The 27,110-nt window shown below is 37.5% G+C and overlaps 2 protein-coding genes across 4 annotated transcripts in view; both read right to left on the bottom strand.

The window, feature by feature from the left end:
- FAP (fibroblast activation protein alpha) overlaps positions 1 to 7,592 on the bottom strand; it is a 45,309-nt gene extending 37,717 nt beyond the window's left edge. The window contains exons 1-2 of the mRNA XM_013960695.2: positions 7,389 to 7,592; positions 7,024 to 7,108 (exon numbers count right to left, since the gene is read on the bottom strand). Coding sequence (XP_013816149.1) covers positions 7,024 to 7,108; positions 7,389 to 7,394 — 91 coding nt within the window. The 5' untranslated portion in view covers positions 7,395 to 7,592. The remainder of the gene's footprint in view (positions 1 to 7,023; positions 7,109 to 7,388) is intronic.
- Positions 7,593 to 12,254: 4,662 nt separating this feature from the next.
- The window catches only part of IFIH1 (interferon induced with helicase C domain 1), a 31,475-nt gene continuing 16,619 nt past the window's right edge, over positions 12,255 to 27,110 (bottom strand). For 2 of the 3 annotated variants that reach the window (XM_013960783.2, XM_067299124.1), the window contains 11 exons: positions 26,854 to 27,064; positions 23,497 to 23,714; positions 21,802 to 21,918; positions 21,190 to 21,313; positions 20,872 to 21,099; positions 19,073 to 19,329; positions 17,666 to 17,815; positions 16,778 to 16,939; positions 16,097 to 16,287; positions 14,558 to 14,651; positions 12,255 to 14,444 (listed from right to left, as the gene is read on the bottom strand). In XM_013960783.2, coding sequence (XP_013816237.2) covers positions 14,262 to 14,444; positions 14,558 to 14,651; positions 16,097 to 16,287; positions 16,778 to 16,939; positions 17,666 to 17,815; positions 19,073 to 19,329; positions 20,872 to 21,099; positions 21,190 to 21,313; positions 21,802 to 21,918; positions 23,497 to 23,714; positions 26,854 to 27,064 — 1,935 coding nt within the window. In that variant the 3' untranslated portion in view covers positions 12,255 to 14,261. Of the gene's footprint in view, positions 14,445 to 14,557; positions 14,652 to 16,096; positions 16,288 to 16,777; positions 16,940 to 17,665; positions 17,816 to 19,072; positions 19,330 to 20,871; positions 21,100 to 21,189; positions 21,314 to 21,801; positions 21,919 to 23,496; positions 23,715 to 26,853; positions 27,065 to 27,110 lie in introns of those variants that run through there. The other variant, XM_067299125.1, reaches the window with a different exon arrangement.

Here is a 27,110-nt window from a genome sequence, read left to right as displayed (position 1 = left end):
CATTAATAGCCAAATATTTCTACTCTTCCTTTCTATATTTAGCACTAGTGAATAGCAAGAATAGCATAATCCTGGAGGTATCCAGAAAACTGGCACAGCAGTTTCCTGTTTCTGTCTTGATAAGGTCCTTCAGCCTCTGAAAGACTCACCTTTAGGGATGCAATATTAGGAACTAGATAGATCAATTTATTTCAGTTATTTATTTACGGAGTCATATTTACTTGTAGACACTGTGAGTCCAAGAAAAGCCTCCTCCAAACAAAGGGCAAATCAAACATTTTCTTAAAGCACAGGTTTCACAAAGATGTGAGGGATGTAGAGAAACCTATTTTAATAGTTACAGGACCTACATATATTTAGCAAACAGCCAACCAAAAATACATATATAGAAATCGCTACTTTCAAATGGTATTTCATAATTGTCTCATAAACCAGTATTACAAGATGGATATAAAACTTGCAAAATCATTACCATCTACATATATTTCTTAGTAACCACAAGAAAGAAATAGACAAAGGTACACAGGTAAAAATGCTGAAATGTAATGAAAAAGTGAACCCAAACTTCAACTCTTTACTTAGTGCTGCAAAACAAAATCGGCAATGATTCTGGAGAGAAGTCAGCTTCTCTGATATTTGATTTATAAAGAGATCAAATAGTCATGTAAAAATAATGCACAAAATTGTGGCTGGTTTTGTGGCTCTTGTCTGGCTGCGTTTCTTCCAAAAGCATTAAACACACATTAAACTAGGGCAGATTTTTAAAACAAGTGTAAGGGCAACCAGCCTGGATGAGAAGAGGATAATGCTGAAAATGGTGGCTTGCTATGTGCATGCAAATAAAAATTTTCATTTTAAAAATGTAATAAAAAAAAATAAAAAAAAGAATCCATAGACTTGACAAGTGAAAGATTACCCAAAACAAACAATCTTCAAAAGGCATGGGAACCTGTCCAAGAAGGCCAGTTTTTAAAGTTCAGTACCATAATAATGACAGCTTTCTTTAGTCCAGGCCCTCTGCATTCAATGCTTTTCTGGGGAATTTTGCCATGGCCTTCAGAGGTACAGGCGATGTCACACTGCAGCCAGGTAGTTCACTGCCACGTCCCCTGTTTGTTCCTTCAGGCCTCTCAGATGACAGCCAGATAATCAAGATGACTCACTGCCCTGAGGTTTCATATCATGCTCCAGCACTTCCTCATTACAGGCCCCCTCTTTGTTAAGACTACACTCACTTCTCGCAAAATGTTTCTTCATATTCTCTTCTCTAGCAATTTGTAATGATAATGCATGTTTTCTGTGACTATTAGTTACTGCAGAATACACATGTCAGGTTGACTGTTGACACTAGTCTTGTCTGCACTAATGCAGATGAAAGCTGTCATGAGAAATAAAACTGAATGCCAATCCATAAGCAAAAACTTACCAGTCTAAACTGAGCTAGCAATATGTCCAGAAAATATTCCAAAAAGTTCAATAACAAGTTAATTCCTTTTGTTAGTAACATTCCTCTATATTAAAGAGATCCTTGAATATGTTAAGGATAAGCCCAAAGATAGCAAACTCTCGGAAAACTAATATAAAATAATTCCAAAGAAGAGTCCATTTCCATTTACATTGAACGAGGGTTACTTATCATTAGCTTCCAGTTTAAATTCTCTAAGAGAGTATGTCTATATAACTAAAGCAAAACCATTATTAAGAATTATTTCCATAGTTGTGTGTATAAGAGCTCTAAATTTACAGTCCTGTTTGACACTCTCATCTGGTAAAATTTCCTGGTTCCTTCTCTCAGCTAAGAGGAATTTTTACTAAAAAGACAAGTGATACCACAAATGTCTCATCTCTATTTGCTCTAATTTTCACAGCTCTAATTTAAACCTTTATTCTGTTAGCCATCTCACTCATATATTTAATATTCTCTGATAATTTATTATGACTGCTAATGAATTTCAAAATGTGTCTGCTCCTACCGGAATTTCTACCAGTGCACTGAACACAACTATTTCTTACTTGATTACTTATAATTTTGAATGCATGTTTCTAGGCAACTAAAGATATATTTAAATGCTTTAATTAAAAGCAGCAGCTTTAATTGTTTGCTGTAATTGTTGCCAAATCTTTTTTTTTGCAACTAAAGATTGTTTCAATAATAGTATTTAAAATCACGTTCTACAAAAAATTGCTTTATCACTATTATTCCTAAAGTGTCTTGTATTTCCTTATCCTTTGTTTCAGTTTTTATTCTCATACTGGATTCTGCTATGGGCCACATCTGATCAGGACTGTGATTTCAAGCTTCTTCAAATTTCCTCTGCTCACAGAATAAACACTAACATGATGAGTAATTTATAGGTCTACAACATTATATAGACAGTGATTTGGATGGCTGTTGTTTAGCTTGGTAAGTTCTTTTGTTGTGATTCATTTCTCTACAGAATAACAAAGATGAAACAAGAAGCCCAAGGACAAAAAGGAAGCAAATAGCAGAGCCAACCAGAGAAGTGAAAGGTTACCAAATTTCAGCTTCGCTCTTTTCCCTTTACAACCCCACTGTTTTGGTTTTAATTTTTTGTGGTCTATTTGCATTCAGATGCCATTCCATTTTTCTTGTGCACATTTCAACAATATCAAGAAATGCAGAACAATACCGTGCACTGAAATGGTTATTTTGCTTCACAGCTTGCTTTATACATTCCATGGTCATAATTACTCATTTGTGCATTTCAGTGTGTTCTATATACACATAACTGTGGTGATAACAACCTGTAAGCATCTATTAATTGTCACTGGCTTTATGCAGATACCTTCTCATTTACTTCATTTACTTGTTCAATTTCTTGTTGTGAGAGAGTTTAACAAAATACAGAAAGCAGAACTTCAAATTATATTAAACTCAGATTAACTTTATGTACATCAATCCATTACTGTGAAGTTCTGCTTGTATTATCAGGATTATTCCCCTTCAAAGAGTGGATGTGGATAGACCAACACAGCCCTTGCTTCAGACTCCCGAGCCTAGCTGACAGGATCAATGCCATACCTTCCAGATGGCTGTTCCTGGGCTGTACTATGTCTGTCTGTTCTTGGACACAGTACTTCTACCTCTCCTCCCCAATCTCACCCAATCCCTATACACACTGCTGTATGCCCAGTACTTCCTAAAGCACAGACAGCTCCAGTACTCAAAATGTTTTTCCTGGATGCACTTTCCTGGATGCTTTTCCTGTTTTGCATTAGACAATAATAGTGACACTGGGCCACATCAATGGACTGCACCAGAATTCCTGTGTCCAAGAGAACAGACCCCATGATCACGAAGTCTGCTGAAGAAGAGATTCATTCCTCCGCTCCTGATATGCTGATCCCTATGATTTCCCACAAAGCAGGAACTTGGTTGCATAATTTGTGGTAATAGAGGACTGTGTTTACAAACAGAAACAAGGAGATGGTGAGCATATCTGATACTTCTCCTGAGTATTCTCCCAGATTTCAACTATTTTCAGCTCCTGTGGCTTCTTTATATCCCAAAGGGATTTCTCTTTCACACAGCTACCCACTCACCCAGTGAATGCTTGCAGACTTTTAGTATTTCCAACACCACTTTGCAATGAGTTCCACGTCTACTTTACCCTGTACAAAAAGATCACTTCCCTTGTTTTGTTAATTTGATGTTCTTCCTTGTATGAGAAGTTGTAAAGAGCCAAATCCTATCCACCTTATTCACGACATTCATGATGCTGTAGACTGCTATCAGGTCCTCCCAAATTGTCTGTTTTTCAAACTTATGACCCCCAGTCCACTCAGCTATTCCTAGTATGGAAACTATTTCAGATTCTTTAATCATTTTTGCTGTTGTTCTTTGAACTTTTTCCAGTTTTACTACATGACGGAATCAAAATTGTATGAATTATGCTTAGACCATTGGTTGGTTGCCCTCATACAGGGATAATAATTTATCTTCAGGGTAGAAAGATGAGGGAGATCCAGCCACTTTTATCAATATTCTTGGGCCAGCTTTGAAATTTGAATTGGCAGACGTCTAGAATAACCCAGTAATACACATCCTGTTGGCTCATTCCACAGTGTGGCGTGCATCCATATACATTGTGTATGCTCCTGCCAGAGTAAACCAAGCCTACATAATAATCAGAAAGCATCCATTCTGATTTCTGTATTTATTAGGGGAAAAAACGGGTCAGCAACAGGACATCACAGGAAGCCAATTTGCATAAAATTCTCTGCTCTTATTTCAGAATATTAATATTATTCCCTGTTTCGAGGCAAACAACAGCAACAGCTGCCTTGCAAGCATCCACTACTACACAGCAAATAAATGATTTGCCAAAAGAAAAGTGGTTAGCATCTTGAGACAGCCAGCTTGCAGATGGTATTGCATCCTGCCTCTGGACTGGAATGTCCACTCTCATCTCCATGGACTGATGCTGAATGGCTAAAACACAAGCTCCTGCAACATACCCACGAAGGCAATCTTCTGCTTGGGGAAATCACAGCCCAGCTCAGCATCACAAATTAATTCCAACGTTCCTTCTGATCCTGTTCCAGAACTTCTGGTCACGTTCAGCTCCACATTAACCAAATCTGTTTTTCCATACCTGCATTATATTCAAACAGTTTTGCAAGGTGTGCCACTGCTTTCTCAGTGAAGGTTACTTCAAAAACACCCTTTGCAAAGAGAAGAAAAACTTAAATCTGAATAAGTCTTGTTCCTCAGCATGATCCAGCTCTTCTTACTGGTAGGAACAGCCTTTGTGTAGAAACCTAGAGCATGCTAGGATGGAAATGGCTTAGTTTACTATGGGGTCTAACATCTCTGCGATGTAAGGGTCCAAGAAAGGAAAGAAGTTTGAAGAATATGAAATTACTAGAAACTCAGCAGACAAAAACAGAACTAAGTATTTAGTTGGGGTTGGACTTAGACTGTCTCCCGAGGTCCCTTCCAACCTCAACCATTCTGCGATTCTGTAAGTATTTCTTCAGTTCTTCAAGCATTAGAGATGTCATTTTTCTTCACTGATTTCTAAAGCAGAAATTTAGCTGGTTTGTTTCTATGTAATTCTCTATGTAATATGTAATTAATCTTCTTTCTAAATCTCTCCATCTTTGCAGTTAAGTAGTGGTAAAAGTGGAATGTACAAACAACATTCCATCTCTCTAGCTACTTCCTATTTCTCTTTGACTTGCAAGATTTGTAACCACAGAAATAATTTATAGTTCACCCTTTTACAACTGATCAGTAGCTTATTAAGAATTAAAAAAGGTTTAGGCATAGGACAACTGCAGTACTTAGAGTTCCACCTAGGATTAAGAAGCCATAATCAGATGCATATTCCACAGTTGTCTAGAATGCTCCTTCAAGAGCATTCTCTAAAGCAAGATAAATTCTTTTCCATCCGTCTTAGGTCTGTAGGTGATGTTCGATATGGTTGGTTACCAAGTCACTATTCCAAGAAACTATAGAGATAAAAGGATTTCTTGGTAGTGGCTCAGATACTGAAGAGGCTCAGACTAAGACCAGTGAGCTGGCATGCAGATAACTTCAGGAGGGAAAAATACTATTTAGAAATTTTACAGTACCTTCCCTGATCTGTAGCAACTTCTTTAGGCTGCCAAACTGATCCTCAGTCTCTGGGCATCTTTGTCACCTCACTATTCTTTTTCATTTGAAAGTCATCAAAATATTCTGCCCTGTCATAACAGGCTTGGTATGAGCAAGTCTGACTCGATATCGTAAATATGTCTATTTAGCAATGAAAGTTCAGACTTGATCATGCTTAAGCTACCCAAAGATGTGGCACCCTATCTGATCAACAGCAAAAATCAGCACAAACCTATTGCCTCAGATATCTCTTCCCAGCACTGCCTCCCAGCTTGATATAATCTACCTTTATAGTCACATGCTGCATAACAGAATCAACTCTGTTTCAGAAACTTCCTACCCTCCCCTCAACCAAACAACCCATGATAACTATAATCCACAGAAATATTCCATAGGAAAGAGAGTTTTCACCTTTCACCAGAGCTGCATATTAACTACAGGATTTACTTTCACAAGACTTCAGCAGATAGTTGATTTCATAACATTTAGTTGTAAAAAACTGATCTTTTCAACTCAGTCACCCCATCAGCAAATGAACAATTATTTAAAAAAATCCCTTTAAATGAATACTGGGGTATATGTTTTTTATTACTATTTTAAATTATTTTGGAGGCATTCAATTCATCTGCTGTAGTGAAAGGGCTGTGCAAATACTCAGATTGCTCTTATTAGACTCCTTATAGGGAAAAAAATGATCATTAAGTCAGTGCCACTCAGGTTCTAAATTTAAAACCACATCTGCATCAAACTTTGCCTAAGGACTCAACAGACCATACTGTGTATCAGCATTTACCTCCAACTGACATCAATGGTAGAGGAAGCTATGAGTTCCTATTTTATCCTATGCTGGCTTTCATATCCAAATGCAATTTTAAATACATTCACAAATAATTCACTTTACCCTACCAACAGCAAAATGCTTAACTTGTAATTGGACAGAGAAACCAGTTCTATAATTACTAAGCAACCATTTAAAACCTAATACAAGTTCACCAAACTAATAATTACTAAACAATCATTTAAAACACAATACAAGTTCACCAAACTAAATCAAACTACTAACAGATTGTAAGAAACTTATAACCTCTAATGCAAAAAATAACACATAATGTGAGGGATCCAAGAACGTTTTTGTAGCCCTAAGAACATGAAATATCATGCACAATAAAGTTAATTCAGGTGCTTTTCACTTGAAGTAGTTCCTTGTTTCAACATCTGCTGGCATTTCCATTATATCTTCAGGATATTTCAGCTGTCAGTACAACGCTTCTGTAAAGTAATAAAGGCACAGCAATTCTAACAGGGCAATCCTAAAAATGATTTTACAAACTTTTTTGAACTTTCAAAACCACAGTAGCTAAAGACATTGTGTTTTCCGCTACATTAGACTATAAATGTCCTACCTCTTGATGGAAGCAATATAATACACATAAGTAATAAGGAAAGCAAAAGGCATATAACCACGCCAAATATGATTTTTAGCCGGACCTGCAGGACAGAAACAAACAATAATTACATTTCTAATATGCCTGAAGTACACTTTTATGGCTTTGTACGTAACTAAATCCTCCCACTCTCTTTATTTTAATTGCTGAAATCCATCCAAACAGCAAGCAAAAATGTCCCTGCAGTACATTTGAAACGACTTCCCTTTCCTTTTTCTTTAAAGCAAACACTTCCACATCACAGCCCGGCCTTGTGCAGCAACAGACAGTTTAAAACAACAGATGTAAATATTACCAAAAGCTGAATTCAGCTGCATACAGACCTTCATTTTCCTGCTGTACTCCAAAAGAAAGCAAATTCTCTCTTCTGGGCGTTGGTCAGCAGATCTAGGAAAAGAGTTTGAAAAGGCAGTGTCTGTTTTCACAGTCGGAGGCCAAACCTCTGGCAGACTTTTTTTTTTCCCCTACATACTTTTGAAAACTGTGCCAAATTTCAAAGGGTTTTCATAAAATTAGAAACAGACTTTCGGGGAAGTTCTTGGACCAGAAATGGACCGTGGGTGGCTATAGGGGTGGTGATTATACGCTTCCCATCGATGTAAGCTGTAACCAACATCTGCTTACACTAACTTAGGGTTTTATGACTCAACAGTTACTTGATATGTACTGTTTTTCTCTGGAAAGTATTTATGCTTTTTTTTTTTTTGGCAATCCTCACATTTTCAGCATGCATTCATTACTTCTTTCTACTCTCAACAGAGAAATTAAAAATAAATTTGAAGCATACCTTTGTTGTTTATATATACTTACTGATTGTTTAGATTCTGAAATTGTAAATGATAGTGTAACAATGCAAAGCAAGAAGCAGAAATACAAATCGTTTAATGTCTTTCGCAAGTGAAGAAAATTACTTTTTTCTCAGAAAACAATAAACTTCTACAGACTACATAACACAGCTTAGATGGTGTAAGCATCTACTGGCCCAGTGCACATTCTGTAATACAGTCCTTAAACCACCAGCTGTATGTATTTTATCTAACTCACTGAAATGAGGTCAGTTGAAAACAGGGATTTCTCTTGAGACCACAGTATTAAGTTACAGAAGAGAATTCTTAGCAGAGAGAAAAAACGCCCGAAAAGGGAAGCAGAAGTACGCTGTGTTCATTAGACTGACTTTATTCAAATATTCTTACTACCGATCTGCCTCAGAGTTGCTCTGGAAAGCGCTAGGAAAGGAAGGAAATGCTCATGGAGACCGAATCCTCCCTTTCTTTAACGCGGGTGCTCGCGCTGCCAACCAGCGCCGCTGCCGGCGGGAGCCGCCGCGAAGGAGCCGCCGCGCGCGGCGCCGCAGCGGGGGAGGGGTAACGGTCCACCGTGCGGCCCTGAGCGCGCGCGCTGCCCCCTGGCGGCCGCCCGCGCCCGCCGCCGCCGCCTTCTCCCCGCCAGCCTCAACGGGCGTCAGGCGCGACTGGTGGGGTCCCCGGGGTTATCCGACGCTGTTGCTGGAATCGCAGGAATTCATTGAAACCAACCCAAAACACAGAAAGACTGTGCGATGTGCCTCTCAGAACAAGCTGAGAGAAGAACTAGGAAAGCAAAAGTGTTTTAGGTGTCTTCAGAAGTCTGGGCCGAACAGAGACTGGAACAGTCCCAAATTCAAATTAGGCAACATTTTGTATGATGGCAGCACCATCCAATTCGCTCTGCACAGCTCAGTAACCCACAGCCACCCAGGGCCTCTTCAGGAGCACTCTGCGCTGTTGCCTCTTTTCCCCACTGCTCCTCACTCATCCCAGCACACTCCACACTTTCAAGGTTTGTGTTGTTGCTCTGTGCTACCAGACGACCCCCCATAAACAGCAGTGTGTGTCGCAGGGTAAGAGCGATGCCCAGGTCTCAGAAGGATGATCTCTGAAAAGATAGTCAATCCTTCCAGTGCTTCTGTCAAAAAGTCAATAATTATTATTTAAGATGATTACCTGAGCATGAGGCTGAAGCAGGAACACTTCAGATGTGTTATTAAAAAAAAAGGGGGGGGGGTGTCACACAGTTTATAGCATTCATCCAAACACTGCCAGAAGGGAACACAAACCACCTACTCTTTTCCAGAGAGGTGTTTCTCTGTGATCAGTGGCCTGCTCCTTCTTTCAGTTATGTGAAACTGCAGGTGTGGAGATACCACCCCAAAGGCCTGGGCAGAGCACTCTGCCCCACAACAGGGCGCTACTGGCCCCAGGCAGGCCCTTAGCAGGCAACAAATGGGTTCAGGCTCTGTGTCCTGTGCAGAGAGGCAGCAGGGCCTGTAGCAGCTGAACTGAGCTGCAAAACAACGCCTGTTACCTGCTTACTGCTTTTAGCTTCACAGCCGTTTCACCTGAGGCCTGCACCAGAGGAGATGGCCGTGTGGGGAGGTGGCCATAAGCTTTCCTCTGTTTGGCCTCCATCCTCGGCTTGAGGTGTCAGCCAGGCCCAGCCGCAGCCCTGCTCTCCCTCCCCTCCTGACAGGGAGGGACTACCCTGAGCCCTGCCACCACCTAAACCCTTGTGGAAAATGTAACCTGCCAGAAAAGGCCACAAACTGACAGAATATCCACCCACCAGGTTTGATGCGAACCCCAGAGACCTGTGACCGAAAGCTGCAGGCTAGGCTTAGATGTTGTTGATTTTACATGTGCAGAGTCCCTTTTTGAATCGCCTCATCTTTCTCCCTGCACCAGTCTTAAATTTCTGTCCTACACTTAAACCAAAAGGGCAAAATGAGACGGTGAGACAATGAACCCAGAATGGTAGTGCCTGTATGTGGTGAGTCAGGCACCAGATTTTTCAAAGGAGGTAACAAGGACTGAGTACCCAAATCTTACTGAAATTCAATAGCAGTTGGGTGCATCATGACCTCTGGCTTCTCTGAAAAAATCAAAGTGTAGTAGATGAAGTAGGTTTCCAGTCACACCAAGTTGTCCATTAGAACTTGGGGCTATGTTTTCCCCCAGAGAAAAATCTCTATCATCACCAAGGGTAGTCAAGTTACCACTTTATCCCAATAGTACAGACTGTGTTTTGAACCTTAACCATTACACCAGTCCTGGTGAGGCAGCAACCAGTCTGGGCGCTTTTGGCAGTGGGTTGACAACATTTGTTACATTAGTCTTGGTGGGGAGACTTTTGAAAAGAAATTAAAATCAATTGTCTGGACCAACCACTGATATGAAACATGTCCTGTTTTCACATAAACTTGTGTTCTCTCAGTTCCCCTCTTTCCCCAGTCCTTGTTGCAACAGTAAAGTTATACAAGAGAACATTTCTGAATAAGATTGTCCTTTTGACATAAGCCAGGAAGGAAAAGAGGCGGAGAAGACCAAAATACATTGTTCCTGATGCACTGTATAAGCAGGACACAAGTGAGCTTAACAACAATAGTGTTTCCTAATAAGATAAAACCACAGCTATTCAAAATTTCCAAAACAGAAAAGTATTGTGGCAAAAGAATTGTTTCCCCATATAACTCATGCTGCTTATTTGTATTTCCAAACTGTTATTTATTTCCTAGCATTCTGTGGTTAAGGCCATATGAATTCTCAATAACACAATTCACAGAAACCCTTTTTTTTCCTGCCAGCTTTGGTTATATCTGACAGCCAGAACATTGCAGAATTGCAAATGCAGATTTTGATCAGGCTAGTTGAAATTTTCCAAACATGCAGTTTCCTCTAATAAATGAATGTTTAGAGAATGTCTCAAAGGAAATGATTCAAACTCACATGATCCAAACGACTTTGCACCATGACTATATGCTGCATGTTATGTATTTTTCTAATTTGGAGGTCTAATAATTTAGGCACATGCTGTAGTAAGATTCACAAATGTTGCAGCATTGGAAGCAAAACAAAATGTAACTGGCAGACAACAAACCTTACAAGCTTTATAGATCTACTTCCCCGAAACCTGAAATCCCTTCTCTGGACTGTTTATACCAGTACATGTGAAGAAGCAAACAGCACTTCTTTCAGTAGCCAAAGCTGTTCCTAACTTCTGCAGTCACAAAACAACACATTGCAAGATAGAAATAAAAGGGTAGGAAAGCTAGAACAAAGAGGAAATCCGTTGGAGAAAGAAGCAGCAGCAAATTATGGAACAGAAAACAGTTTGTAAAGCACCTATGCAACTAGTTTTGCAACTACTCTATGGTTACTATTTACATTTTCCAGATGAGGAAATGGAGATTTACAAATGCAGGTTGTGCATGACATCAGACCAAAAGTAGACAGAATAATAAAAATACAGCTAAAGCTGAAGCAGGTAGAAATGAATGTAAATCAAAAGCTGCCTTAGTTCTTAAGTAGCCACATACATAGCTAGACAAATCCCCAGTGACTATTTAATAGTTTTTCCTCTCTCCACAGTTGTGAACAAATAAAAGCTCTAACTGGAAAATGCAATCAGGATTTGTCACACTCGCTGGAGGACTTTGAGTCCATAAAGGCAATAAATGCAGAAGTAACTATCAGATAAAAATATGGCAATTTAGCTTGTTTTTTACAACTTCACACTTCCTGGATGAGCAATATAGGCACGTTTTACAACCCTGTTCAGAGACACTGACTTGAAGTGGAAATTCCTTATGCTACAAGCCAGCAGCATTCAACATTTGAGGTTCATTATGCACTATGCTGAAGTGAGATTGCGTAAACACTCTTTAGGCTTTGGTGACAATGTGGCTGAGTCACCCAGGAACTGGGGGCATAACAGCACCACACAGCTGAACTACAAGAAACCCAGGCATGATTGTGATATGTCCCTGTTCAACTCAACTGTAAAAGAACAAAGAAATCCAGTTGCATATGCTTTTGTTGCTTCAATAATGGGAAGTACCAGAAGCTCAGAGAGATCTACTCAGCTTGGCAATTATTTGATAGAGAAGTCAGCAGCAAACCGTATAATGACATCTCTTTACCAGGGTTTTACACTTCTTTAAAGAACTGAATAAATTACTTCCGGCACTTGAAAATGCTACGTCCAATGCATTATATTGCATTTACATTCTAAACATCCCAGAAGCCTTTTTTGGTTTTAAAGTATCATTCAAAGAACTATAAGAACTCATTAAACAGAAATCCAGAAATGATTTGTTATTTATCAAGAGAGACTATTCTGATTAATTCTTAGTATATTTTCATAGCATCTTATTTATCAGATACTGAGCACATTAACAAAATACATCTTAAATCACAATCCTGTGTGATCTCTCTATCCATCTCAAGACATTTTTAAATAGTCAGATTCTCAGATTAATGTGTAAAACGTGTAAAATTCACTTCATGCTGAACCAGCAGCTTCTAGAAGTAGCCAAAAGCTTCAGTGTTAGGCAAAATACTACAGTAAAAGAAAATGATTAGTCTATTTATAAGAACAATAAATGAGGAATGGCTTATTTTTTTTTTAAATAATAAAGCACATAATGCTGAATAAAGAAATCAGTGATGATTTCATATTTATCCTGCACTGCACAATACATAATAGTAGGAACAGCATTATATAAACACAGATATAATTCACATACACTACAAAGCATTTACAGTCCAAATTCCCACTGGCCTTTCCTGTTTCAATTCAATTGTATCATTCAAAGATCTGTGTTCAACTGTGTCTTGTAACATCTGTGCATGTATAATCTCTTAACTTTCATACATATGACTTTTTTTTAAAAACACCTAAGATAGTAGTTTATTGGTATAAATCATCATTTTGGAATAATTTCAGTCCATAAATAAACCAGAATTTCTGTAGTTTATGCACATTGTAATCTACAAAACTCCCACAGCGAAAATTCAGTGTGCATATTTATTTTATAACTACAATCTGTTTATAACTAAGTGGCCATCACTGAAATGGCCTAGGTGATTTTTGAAATATGCCACTTCTCTCAGTCAGAACTGAGACTTTTTTTCCCCCTTGAACATGGTCAGGATTATAAATATGATAAATCTCTAAATTTGGTCCTAATGCATACCTGGAATCAATTCTGATTTAAAAAAATGTGCATAGTATCTTCCACTCCTATTAAAAATGTGGCACAAGTACAGATCTAGGCATAAACAAGATTCTTTCTGCCGGGCTATACTCAAAGGAATACTTTTCAGCTATGTTGTAACTTACAAATTTTACCTGGGGCTACTCAAGTGTTTACATGCCCATGCCAGTAAACATACCACTTTATCTTGAATTTGCAAAGCTGACAGTTATAACAACAAACAGACCTTCTTTCCACTCTCCAGTATTTTACTTGCAAATGGAGGGGGGGAGGGGAATCTGTCAATTAGATAAATATGGAGACACATTATGCTATTTTTGCAGTTAGAATACCAGTATCCTGTAAATTTCGAGGGTGAAACTGTGGCATTATTACTGTCAAAATACTTAAAGTGACAGAGAATAAACAGCATCACAGTTGGCAAAGGTTATTCATTACAGCCATTTATTGAAGAAATACATTGTATAGCCATTGTTTAACAGTCCTATGAAACTAACACATATAAAGTTAAACTTGGCATTGTGCTTCCTGGATATTAAAATAATCAATTTCAAGTTGATTTAAAGGAGAGATTTTTGAAACGTCTTTTAATGGAAACTTCATTTTAGTCTGTAAAAATGGTATGAGCTAACAGCTAAAGGTAAGATGGGGGAGAACTCAACCGTGGAAACAGTGACAAGTCAACAATGATTCAGAAATAATGCTCAGCTGATCTATTCTCTTTACCCAGCTCCTCTTATAAGACAATTTATCTTCAAAAGGGTTGCAGCAGAAAAATGGAAAATGATCACCATGAACAAGTCCAAAGACGTCTGTCTTATGTTCTGTGCTAGGACACAGGTCACCTAATATATTTCTGCCAGTATTGTCACTCCACACAGGACTGTACTGAGTAGACAGCGGAATCTGTTCCATGAATACACACCATTGCAGTCTACTTGGTCTTATTCTTTGTCCCGGAGCACCACTGCAAATCTGAGTGCAAAAAGTGGCCATGTGACTTAGTCCTTCCCCTCCCTCAAGTCTTTTTTTCTCTTCAAGGCAGCTTCCTCAAGCTTAGGGACTTTTGCAGTTTTTATGTGCAGTCCTCACTACGTGAGGCAGGAGCTTCTAATGAGCAGTCAGAAAAACACAGAAGGAAAATAAAAGCCCTTTTTCAGAGTCCTTAATCTTCATCACTTGAAGGACAATGACCTGCATAATCAAAAACAGGGAACCTGACTGGCAGTTCTCCCCATTTCTTAAAAATTTGCTTTGTTGTTTTCTTGTCTTCAAACACAACCACAAAATTTTTAATCTTTAGACAAGGCAGGTCAAGACCTCGGTGAACCATCATATTTCCCCAAGCCTGCAAATATAAAGAAATTACATTTTAGATAAAATGGACAGTATCATTAGACAGAAATAAAGACAAACAACAACAACAAAAAACAAAAACAAGGAAAAGAAATTCTTCCTCACTTGTCCACAGTCTTTACATATAATTTCCCCATTCGTCTGGTAATCAGCATGTTTATCTTGCAGTGTCTTATTTTCTCTTGTATGGTAAAGGCTTCTGAAAAACAGACAAGAAGTGCAAGTCAGAATACATTTGTCTTTCTGTGCTACAGATGGCCTTAAAGACACAGTGACTACAACTGCTGAAGTCAGACACACAGCAGATTCTGACTATTGTGCACATTCAGGAGCTGGAGAAAAAGCAAGGTTGTATTTCATGCTCCTAAGTAAGAGTGAGATACAACTGCATTCCACATCTCCTCTGGTAGCATTTTAGGAGGCTAAAAAAAAAGGGGGGTATATCTTATGTCCTCCCCCACCCCAAGGTAGGAACAGCAGGCTCTCAACTACAATAGGGGATAGATCTAGCTTGTTTTTTTCAGGCGCCATGGAATGGAAATGATACCTGCAAACTAGAGGTTTTCTTTCTATTCCCTGTAGTCCAACCTTAACAAAATCATCTGATTCTGACTATCCAGAGCTGCAGAGTACATGCACATTCTTGTACCATTTAGTTTGGGGAGTACTTGCTGCTGAGAGTCATTAGCCCATGCTGAAGGGTTATAAGAATTATTCTCATATAGTTTGGATGGACCGATAACATTAAGCTGACAAGACAATTTCACAGTAGAAGTTGTCTCTGTTTATGGCTGCAGCTCAGTTTTCCTTTTCTCAATGTATGGGTACTAATTTCTCATTAGCTCTTCAAAAAGTCTTTTCAAATTTTATCAGTGATGTCTCTCAATGAAAGAATCCTGGAGGGCAGTAACTTGGCAGGCTGGAGTCTGCTATATAATTAGCAAAGCATGACTGATCTGTAATGTACAATACCCATTACAAATTTATTACATTAAGCAAATGCAAAAATTGAACTAAAGTATTTCCTTAGTCTCTTAATTTGCATTATGAATGGTAAAAGTCACCTCCTTGCATTCTGACACTGAAAAGTTAAACATAGTTTAACATAGGTCAATGTTTACCAAACTAGGTGGCATGGCATCTCTTGCAATGGAGACAAGAAAGAACAAGAACACCCTGGGAGGTGGGTCACTGGAATTAACATTCTCTAAGCTCACAATTGTCAGTGCACGGCGGCTCATGGCCAGTATGTTTTTCAAGAGTCATTGGTCATGGCTCAAACCTTTATCCTGCGTCAGTTACTGGTTTAAGTAAGTAAATGGATCTCTTTGCACTGGCTAACTGATATTCAGCTTTGATTGCAGCTGCACTGTGGAATAGATATCAAGTTACCTAATTAATATTACCACAGGAACTTTATCTTTTTCCAAAGTTTCAATCTCTGGTGAACTGAAAATTAGGGGTTAGAAACACCACTCCTTTAAACTCATTAACTGCAAACTCCATAGAGTTTAGGACCTGACAATATTAGAGTAATCTTTTTTTTCCGTTACAGTGCCTTGAGTGTTACAGGCCCTATACAGCCCTATTGAAAAGAAAATCTATTTCTGCCTGAAAGAGATACAGTAGTTCATAAACACTTACTGGAAATCTTTTTTCACACTGACATGATGCATGTTTTCAATAACTTGTATATCTTCTCCTGAACATATCAGCTTGTGGCAATTTTTGCATAGGAATTTTATTAGTGAAGGATTTTTCTTATATGTCTTACATTGATCTCTCTTTGCCTTCATTCTTTTTTCCATTATACTTTGCAACTGGAAGGTCTGAATCTAGAAACAGATCAACAAAAGCACTGTAACATTCTGGTGGAATGATAGTAGCAGATCAATAAATACAGAGATTTGTCTTCATAAATCCTAGTGCCTAACAAGTAAAACTTATCCTGAAAACTTAAAAGGATATTTTCAAGTTAAAATAACCTGTCTAATACGGTATGTCTTCTAAAGGAACAAAGAAATATTAATGAAAAGCAATTATTTTTCTCTTTCAGTTATTTTACTGAGTTCACTGACAACACCACTTCTGGTCAATTCCCCTCTAATTGTGTGTTTTCCCCCTTATCAACAGCAAAACAGACATTTTTAAAGGCTCAGAAAGCACAAATTATACAATTAATATTGGCAGAAGGATTCAAGGCCAGATGTAGCAGCTAATATTATTTTAAGTTTTCTTCCCTTAAGTAGGTTTTCAAGTAGAAAGTATTCCTTACAATATAAACAAGACCTCTTTAAAAGAAAAATGCAGAGTTGCAGTAAATACCTTGTTTAAGTACTCTTTCTGTGGCATCTTCTGGACACGCTGAATGGCCTTATACATCATTTGCTCACGGAAACTATTAACATCCTCACGTTCAACAGCTCCTGAGTCGCTTGAAGCCACAAGTGCATAGGTGCTCTCATCAGCTCGAGCTCGACCACGGGCCTACAATTTGCAAGGAATACAACATAAAAGCACGATGTTCCCTAAAATACCACACAACAATTTTTCAGAGTTCAGGAGATTTGTGATTAGCACATTTTGCAAAGCAGAAAGTGTATTTTGCTGACAAAAAATAAGCATGCACTTAAACATCTCAAACGTGTTCACAAATTAAATGAGAACATGGATGAACTGTTATTCTGAGATGCAATTATCTTTTTTTATCTGTCTTTATTAATTTATACATCTAATTTATTACAGAGACTGGAAAGTGTTCCCAGTGCATTTTTCCTTGATGTATGTCTAGTGGTCATAAAGCAATGAACATAATACCAGTTGACCATAAGCTGGAAATACCCCTCCATTAGAAAGCATGGGGGTGTGAGAGGGAAATGAGACAGAAGTCCATCTTTTCCCCATTGCACAAGGATAGAAAATCAGTGTCAACCACTCCTCTGATCATATTCTCATACCTTTTCTGGATAAAGCATAAGAGAGCTTATTGGTTGTTATGAGCCTGAATGAACATTACTCACAGAGGCAAATTTTATATTGCATGCTGACTGAGGATGACCCCTGGAAATGAACCTTGTTAACAGGAACATTTTCTCCTTTAGTATGCAAGTATTCCAAGATTACCTCCAAAGTCTAGGTATATGATTCACCATTTGCATAGTCCAAACAGAAAACCACTTTTAAAAATAAGTTAGATATGCAGTAAACTCATACCTGCACCATAGCAGTTTCATTGGTGACAAGGCCATAGCGAATAACAATGTTACACTCCTCGATATCCAGGCCTTCCTCAGCTACAGTAGTAGCAATGAGTAAGTTTACACTTCCATCTCGGAATTTACTGATGACTTCCCTTTGCTCATTCTGTAAAGTAAAAAAAATCAGGATAGTAACTTTCAGTATTAGTTTCTGACATTAGTTTCTTACAATTACTATGCTTAAGGAATTATAGCCCAAGTTTTCAGAGCAGAGTACCAAACATTAGAGGCTTAAATAGTTGCATTTAAGCATCTTTCAAGATTACAAACAACAAGGGCTTAAGCACTGAAGATCTGAAACTTTTCAGTTGATAACCCCATTTAATTGTCATGGGGAGGTTTGGTAATGCAGTTTTTCGTTCTATCATTAGCAAGTTCCTTAAGTAGTTATTCAGAGGTTTTAAATCTCTGCCAGTTCTGTAACTTCAGCTTTAAGTATAGCTCTCAGCACTTCCAACTCAGGATCCAGAGGACTTAAAATTACCCATAACAACTTCATTTTGTTGCCAAGACTGCTGTGTGGAGTACCAAAAAACACAGTGATGATACACTTAAGTATCCAGAACCTGGACTTCTGAATTAGCTGGACATTTGAAACAAGCTTCAGCACAGGGACAATGGACTCTGTCCAGCAGTAACCCACATTTTTGCTTAAACGCCGAAATGGTTATATATGGGGAGTTAAAAGCAGAATAGAAGTGAGGTCTAGCATACTGAAGTACTTAATTCTGAAAATTGTTTGTTTCAAAGCTACAAAACAATAGGGAGATGCTGCATGAGAAGTCAACGCATAGCGGTATGAGACAAATTGTTGAGTGATTAATTGTGAAATTCTCATTGTGAATTCTGGCAAATTGTCATTTGATGATTATGCGTCAGTGTAAAGCATGGATATAAGTTGGTATAAATTGATTAAGCACCAATATCAGAAAACGACAGGCATCATTAACACTTTAATTCATTTTATCTTTAAATTCAGCAACTAAAATATAATTAGAATTACTGTTGTCTCGATAAATATAAACTCATTTAACTAACACATTTGTTGCTACCACCATTTTGTTCACTTTGTTTTCTTCCTATGTCTCACCACAACTTGTATCCCTTTTGACTATATATTCCTTTAGGAGATGACTGCCTGTTAGTCTCATAGAATCTAAGCAACAAAAAAGCTTGTTTCTTGTGGAAATAAAATTATTAAGATGCTGTTACTTTACTAAGCTACAGCTTATCATGGTAAGATGGTGGCAGGTATGAGACCAGAACTCTGGTTCTAAATTTCATTTTTTTATTCTAGTATTAAAACAAGTTGCTTCCTCAAAACGTGTATCAAATTTTAACACTGTAGTGCATAGTTCTGTACCTGAGTCATAGGTTTAGTTTCACTGTTGTGTCCAGCGCCAATAAGATAATGGGCCTTAATTCCCACTTCTTCAAATTTTGGGTTATCCTTAATCCACTGGAGCAGAGCAAAGGCACTTTGCCGGGTCTTTGTGAAAATAATTCCTCTTGGTTCATTAGTCTTTGTGAACTCCTCCATTAAAGTGTTTCGCAACTTTGTTAGCGTCTCATTTTCATATTCGGGCTTTCTAGCCAACTCTTTCAGCTGTTTCTTTTTTGCTTTAAAAATAACAAAGGTAAATTAACAAAATGCAACCATGTAAAATAAAAGCTCTAGAAAAAACAAAAAAGAGGAGGAACTTTCTATATAATCCTCCCAGCATGGCTAATTCACACCCAGTAGGAAGAGCTGTGGCATATCAATTTATTTTTCAAGTTAGTTTATATTCATTAAAAGCATGCTAATCAATCAAAATAAATCACTACAACATTTTACCATATACTTTGGCTATATTCTATGGTGAGAATAGGGAAAAAAAACCCTCTTTCTAGATACGAAGAGAAGTGGTGCAGTTAAGTGCACTGTATTTAAAGGATAGATCACAGCTTATCAGTTTTAAAATAACTGAAAAGTCTCATGTGGAGAAACATTAATATGCACAGCCCTCAGAGCTGATGTATTCCTATAAACTTAGACAAAAGCTACATTCCTTGGGATACTCATTAAAGCAGGAATCCCCACTGGAAACTTGCAGTGTAATAGACACCAAGATTGGCACTTTGTTATCTATACCGTAGCTTTTAAAGAAATTTAAGTATGCAGTGAGATGTTAGATAACTGACTTTCTTACACAGGTGCTACTGACCATGACCATGACCAGGGAGGACTCCTCACACTTCACATTTTTTAAATTTAAAATTTTTGATTTTTAAAGTCCTAGGTCATGGTCCTTCAGTGGTAAAACCAGAACAGATCTCTGAAGTATAATTTATTTTTCACTATCAGGTTCCTTGAACTTCATTTACCTGTGGAAATCAAAACAATCTAGACAACTCAGTTTCATTTTTCAGTTAGTTTAACTTTCTGATTCTTAGGTAATAATTAGGTAATAAATTCAATACTGAAATTTTAAAGAAGGTGGCACCATTCATGAGCCATATGGCATAGGACCAATCCTGCATTGTGGACACAGTAAGGGAAAAAAAGAGGGGAAAAAATGTTTAGTGTGTCAAAGACCAAATGAATCATGGTTACAAAGGGAATGCTTTGAGAAAAATGCAACTAACTTTGGCCTCTGCGATTTAATCTTCTGTTTACTTCTCTCACAAACTGCTCTTTATTTGGAGCTTACTCAGGGACACCACTCCCTTTTCTTAGTATACATACTAATAAACTTTGGTAGAGGAGGTCGGTTGAATAACCATCATTCCACATTACTTTTGTCTTCCTGTTGCTCAGCTTTTTGTCCCTCAAGATTGACTACTGCATGGAAAGGACAATCTATCAAAGTGTCTCTCAGGGACACTTCAGCGGAGAAAAGCAGAGAAAATTATTATCCAGAACTTATTACCAGCCAAAATGAAGTGCCCTTGGGACAAAGTTGAAGAACTTCTATTATACACTGGGACATGATCACGCTGTGTGATTTTGTTTAATGTAGTCCTTACAGTATGAACTGGGACATGCAAATACTGTCATAATAAATAACACAGCAATCTCTAGGAACTAATAACTAATGGGCTCATGCAAATTATGTCAGTGGACAGTAGATGGTTTTATGGATTTCAAGTATTAAATATCACCATGTATTTCAAGCTTACCATAAAACAAACCTATTAGAAATTCATCTGTTTCATCCTGTTTTGATACTGCTGGTTCATCCTCATCATCACTCGCTATTGTTTTTTTGCTTTTTTCCTCCTTATAAAAGTTACGTAGGTGATCGTATGCATCAACCATTCGAATAATGTCATTTATTTGCAAAGCATCATTGTATTTCTTCAAGTGTTCTGCACAGACACGTTCCTTGCGTTTTTCTTCTTTTGCCGCTAAAAGCAGACAAAACACATATAAAACCATGCCTGTATATAAAACAACCCCAAGAGCCAAAAGCCAGGATGTTTTCTCTATCCATTTACCTTTTCTCTCCTCTCTAATCACCCACTGTTCATAGGGCTGAGTTCCAAACTCAGATTTTGGATGGAGCTGGCAATAGTTTTGAATGTCTGTCATGATCTCGATAATTTTCTCTCTAAATGGATCCTACAAATAAATTGATTACAAAAACAAGTAAACATCTTTCTTCTGGTAATAAAAACACTGGACTGAACTCTTTTGGCTAATATCACATTGAGTAACTTTTTTTGAGGAAAAAAGTTGCTAAGTGTACTGGTCCTCCAAGCATTTAGAGTCACAAAATAAATAATTCAGAACATTATGAAAATTACACTGTGAACATATGTTTAGTGAATATAATGGCACCCCAATACAAGCATTTCAACTATGATTCAGAAGGTCCCTTGACCAGTTACCTCAAAAATTAAAGACAAACATTTTAAAAATTTAGTTTTTTACTTTATTGATACTTGTCCATTGAAAGGAATGCAACGCATACACCCACATATCCAAATTAGTACTATGTATCACAATAAATCTATAGAAAAAGAACATTAGGCAAAGTTTTTCATATTGTACAAAACACCTTTAAAGGGCAACATAATTTTAACACTGATTAGTTTGACAAAACATACCCTTCTTTTGTCATCTGCAACCACAGTCTTCTTATATGGTTCCTTCACCTGATTCCTCAGTTGGGAGGCATGCTCTTCAACAGTCATGATTCTACGTGCATCAAGATTGGCACAGATCTGGGACAAAATAGAGTGTTATTTCTTTTAATGTTAACATTTTGTGAGTTATTCCATGTGAAAACTGAATTAAAGCAATATAGCTTTTTATTCAAAGACTGTTTTTTTTAATATAATTTAGTTTATTTTCTTCCTACAAAACGGTATGCAGACTCTATCAGCATGAGAAAGGCCAAGTCTTTGACAAGCATTTGAGAAAGCTAAACAAGCTACTACCTAGGCTAGAAGTGATCCTTACACATAGGAAAAAATATGCAGATTAAGCTGCAAAACAGGTATTTTGTAAAGTAAAATATACCATCAATAATTTGGAGAGGATTTTGGAGCACAACTCAAGCAAACAAATAAAAAGAATAGTGAAACAGAATAAAAGAAAGGTAATGTTAGGGAGTAAACATAGAAGTAAGAGCTAGACTTGAAAGTAGAAAATAATTTGAAATTATCTTTCTTGGAAAGAAAGTGATGAAGAAACTTTCTGTGCTAACTGAACAACTTTACTTGACTTTGCTGCTTTTCATCTTTTGCAAAAAATATGTTAACATTTCTGTCACTAAGTTTAAAATAATATGGGGAAACCCTAACTTTTTTATGAATATAGAACAAAAAGGAGGAAGTCTGGCAGGCAACCTTTTTAACATCTGCATCAGTAGTTATCTATTTGAGCTTACACATTCAGATTACATTTTGTTACATACAACCCCCCCCATCCTATCATTAGGATTTCAAAGAAGATGAAAAGGAATTCTCTGATTTTCCCCTTGCCAAAAAGCTATTTCCTCACAATACCTCACAATTCTGCCTACTTCAATACAGCATAAAAGCTTCTTTGAGGTCTCACCTATTCAATTCCATATTCTGGTCTAGTGCAATTTGCTAGTCAAGACTTTTCCCTGCAGCACTGGATTAAATTATGTTTTGTATCACCAATATAAATCCATTAGACTTCATGTAAAATAGAGTTTTAGATTCACAGTTGTATAGAATGTATAGTATAGAATAAGTATAGAATTTAACCAGTTAGCTGCAGTCAGGTGTTTATGCAACTACACACTTCTCCCATCTCTATCAGTATCTCTAACTGCTGGAAATAAACACATTTTCATGCTATTTGTACCTCACATAGTTTCTGCTTGTTTAAGTATTCAACTTAGAGTTTCCACTTTCTTGGACCCACACAGAAGCCCAGCCTAGCAGTTCTAGAAATACAGATTAAAAAATACTGTGATCTCTCTAGGCTTTAGGAATATTCAGTAAATACCAAACCAGCAATAGAAAAAAAAAATCAGATTTTTATTAATAAAAAAACCTCACCATTTTGTGGATTCATTGCCTCTGATCTTGAGATTTTTTTTTCCAAGATAGGCAATCTTTTTACTTCCCATTCATGTAAATTATCTTTATTTGTACCAGAATTTTCAAACTTGTAGCAGGTCAATTTACTGAATGGCTGTGATCTGAATGCCACATACACATGAAAAAAAATCAGATATGTTTGGAGCCTAACACTGACTTTAATACAAGTTTTACTTGAACAAAACACTATTCCTTTGGTGATTTGTAATTTTAAGGGCTATTTACTTTCAGAATATGTTCTTCAGCTTTCAAAGAGGATGTTGCACCTCCTACACCAGGTGAGGCTGTAAGTCCCAGAATCTGAGGCTGTGGAATGAGTGGTCTGTTTTCTTTTGCCAGCTTCCCATTCTTCATCTTTTCTTTTAAGTAATGTCGCATTATATTGTTGTAGACACCTTCCTTTTGAGTGTGATGACATTCATCAATAATGATAAGTGTAAAATCTGGAAAAATGGTAAGTATAAAATGATTATTTTTCTTTCAGATGTTGAATTTGTGTAAATAAATCTTCTTACACTGCTGAAGAGATCCAGTCAGTTTGTTTGAGCCTTTCATATATTAGAAAATTTGCAGTACTGGAGAAAGGGGAGAATAGAAGTTATATATATTTAATGGACTTTGGAATCCTTGCTGCACTCTGGATGCGTCAAGTAGTTTTACACTTCATGTAAGGTAGAAAACTTTTTTATTTCTGCAAAAATGAACTAATAGTATAAAGAATTTCAGACAGATATTTTTAATAACCAGTGGTAAGAACATATCGTTTTACTCAATCCTATCTTTTATAAGCATTTCCATAACTGCATCTGACAAACTACATACCATTTGTCTAGGAGAACATATAACATGTTAGAAGCCATTCAGACATTCTAGAAAGGCCTGTCTTGATTAAAATATGCTTTCATTTTATAGCAAACCAGAAACTTCCTCTCTATCCCTGCCCAATTAGAAGGTTTTATATTACTTTATGGATGTGTAACTGGAAGGAACAAACAAATGGTGAGAGCACAACCAATCACCTCTCTTCTGTAGCTGAGGACACGCATGAAGACTTTTTAGTCAGATCATATTTACAGGCAACAGGTACACATATGTAGTACTATATGATCAGAAAAGGAAAATTAAGATTTGTGTTTGTTTGTTTTAAATCTCTCACAAACAGATAAAACAGCTCCTTGATCTGTTTACATATGCAGCCAGTGAAATATATTTTAAGGTTCTGATTTGAAAGACTCGTGAACATTTCTCAAACAGTTTCTCTAGCAGCAAAGCTGGTTTATGCAGCTTCCACCTCACTCCTAGCCAGCCGGTCATTCTCAATGTTGTAATTCCCTGCCCTTTCAGTATCTCACAAAATCATTTGTTGAAGTGACTGTAAAGCAGATCATTGAAATATTCTGGGTTAAACTCTTTCCCTCCCCACCCCTTTCTTTTCTTAAACCAGACAATTTCAGGGGTCTTGTTTACACATTAGCCTGCTTAAATTGTTGCAATAATACAAATCAGTTCACAGCCATCTGCAGCAGAAGCTAGGAACAAAGAGAGAGCAAGAACATTCTGAATTGTTTTTTCTGCTGGGGAAACCTTACGTAACTTCATTTTTGAAGAACCTGGAGAAAGATTGAGACTGAACATGGGAAATCTAATTTAGAGGCTAAAAGAAGGAGTACTGCAAGGAAACCAAACCAATGCTCCTTGTCACTGAGGAAATGTAATTGTTTTCCACACAAATGGTTTGGTAAACCAGTTTGGACTGGACTGCTGTGGTCTCAAACTTAAATTTGTATTTATTGCTAACATTGCTAAATACTGCAAGACTTTGGCAGTAGCGCTGGCAGTTTCTCAGAGTACCATGAATAGAGTTATTTTGCCAACATAAGAGTACTCCCTTTGATTTTGACCATCATCTCTGCAATGTACATTCCTGTGATTACTCAGGAAGGACCTAACCCACCAGAAGAGATGTGCTTCCAATAAGGAAGTGAGACACAGAATTTAGAAAGTCCACACAATGATTTCAACCCTTGCTAAAGAGGGTAAATGTTGGGTAAAATGCAATCGAGAGTTTCTCCATTTCACTGAGGTTGGAATTCCATGTTACATGTAATGTAACATCTGTTTCCACAGAGATCTACAAGAAGTATGAATAGAAATTAGGAATGGAATACTTATAACTAATTAGATTCTCTCTTATTCAAGGATGGCTTGTCAAGGCTGTGAATAAACCAAGTCATAGCCATAAAAATGAAACTGTTCAGGCTCATGCTCTGTCCAGGCTTGCTTTGCTTTGGTCCAGCTGAACTTAGCACAGAAACATGGCCGTACTGTTTGCAGGGCCATCTCAGTTCTGAAAAGTATAAAGCTCCTTGTGAAAGAAGCTTTGCAAGGTGTGGTTCCTTTTTGAAAAAACACTGCATGACAAGCTGGTAGGAGTCCAGTCCAACTCTAATCAGGTCAGTTATTCCTGTAGAAATATCTGGGTGCCTCTACATGGCATTCCCAAATGGTTCAGATTCTGTGAAGGTTTATTAACTTGGGTGCTGTGGAAAGCAAATAAATACAAGCAAATCTCTAGCACTCTGTCCAAGATAATAATAAGGCATTCAGAAAGAGGATGCAATTCTGAAACACTCAAGTGGCTCTGTAGGAATAAGTTTGGATCAAGCAGTACTCCAACCAGCACTAGCCAATGATGGACACAGGCTGACCCTTCAGCTTTCTCTGAGCTGAGACAAGTACAAGTACTTACGTTATCTGGGATCCATTATTTTGAACATCACAGCTCTCTCCTCCACTATACCTCCATTACACCCTGCCCCACCTAATAAAGAGTTGACTTTATGAAGATTCAGAGAGAAGTTAACTGCTTACAGAGGAAGGTCACTGCAACCCAAATCTTGGAGCTGAGGTCATGTGTGGTTACATTATCTGTAAGTCACTGGCAGACAATAGCATTTTGTTTCTGATCTCCAACAGATATCTTTTTATTTTGGGCAAACAATTTTACATTTCATCTTGTATCTTTTGTTTTCCCCAACTTCCTTCATCTGTTGTTGGAGACTCTTATAGTTGCCTACTTCTGAGAGATAAGGTGAGAAGTAATCCTATCTCTCTATGTTAGTAAAATGATAAGAGCTTAAAGAATATAACTTTTATAACAGATTGGTTCCTATCTTGTATTCCATCATATTTCTCAAATTAGCGACTACATTTGAATTTTTATCATTTTTTTAAAACATATTCTCTCTATAACTTTCATGTGATATAACTCAGTGTTCTACTACCTAAGGAAGCTTGGAAACTGGAATCAGTATAGCTGCACCTGCACAAAACTCTGCTTGAGCTAGATAAAATGGGAACCACAACCAATATTTAGTAAAGGTAAACTGCAAGAGTCTAATCTGGCTTGAAGATTTTGCATGTTCATTGACTAAGATCTGTTTTTGACTCCGAGTCCAGCTTGCATTTGTAAAACCAGTCAAAGTATTAACTATTGAATCCCACACGCTTTTACTCTGCAGTTTTCCAGAGTAGTCATACTTTTAGCTCCTCTGTAAAAAAAATTCGGCGTGAAAAACTTGCCTGATAAACGGACACCTTCCTCATCTTCTTCAGTTGCGTTTAGCAGCGAATTCCCCAGGATCTGTGCTGTGCTGATTATGACATCGTTTCTTCTGACAACTTCAGGAAATGAGATTTTCAGCCGAGAATCACCACTTAAACCAATAACCTGATACCAACGCTTCAGGAATGGATGAAACTCCTTTCGTAAATGCTGTTCCACCAATGGTACCTGAATAAGTTTGCAAAGAATTTAAACCAGAGCTTACATAGGGTTA

Source organism: Apteryx mantelli, chromosome 6, assembly GCF_036417845.1.
Source record: "Apteryx mantelli isolate bAptMan1 chromosome 6, bAptMan1.hap1, whole genome shotgun sequence".
Classification (NCBI taxonomy): domain Eukaryota; kingdom Metazoa; phylum Chordata; class Aves; order Apterygiformes; family Apterygidae; genus Apteryx; species Apteryx mantelli.
This window is presented reverse-complemented; position numbering and strand designations above follow the sequence as displayed.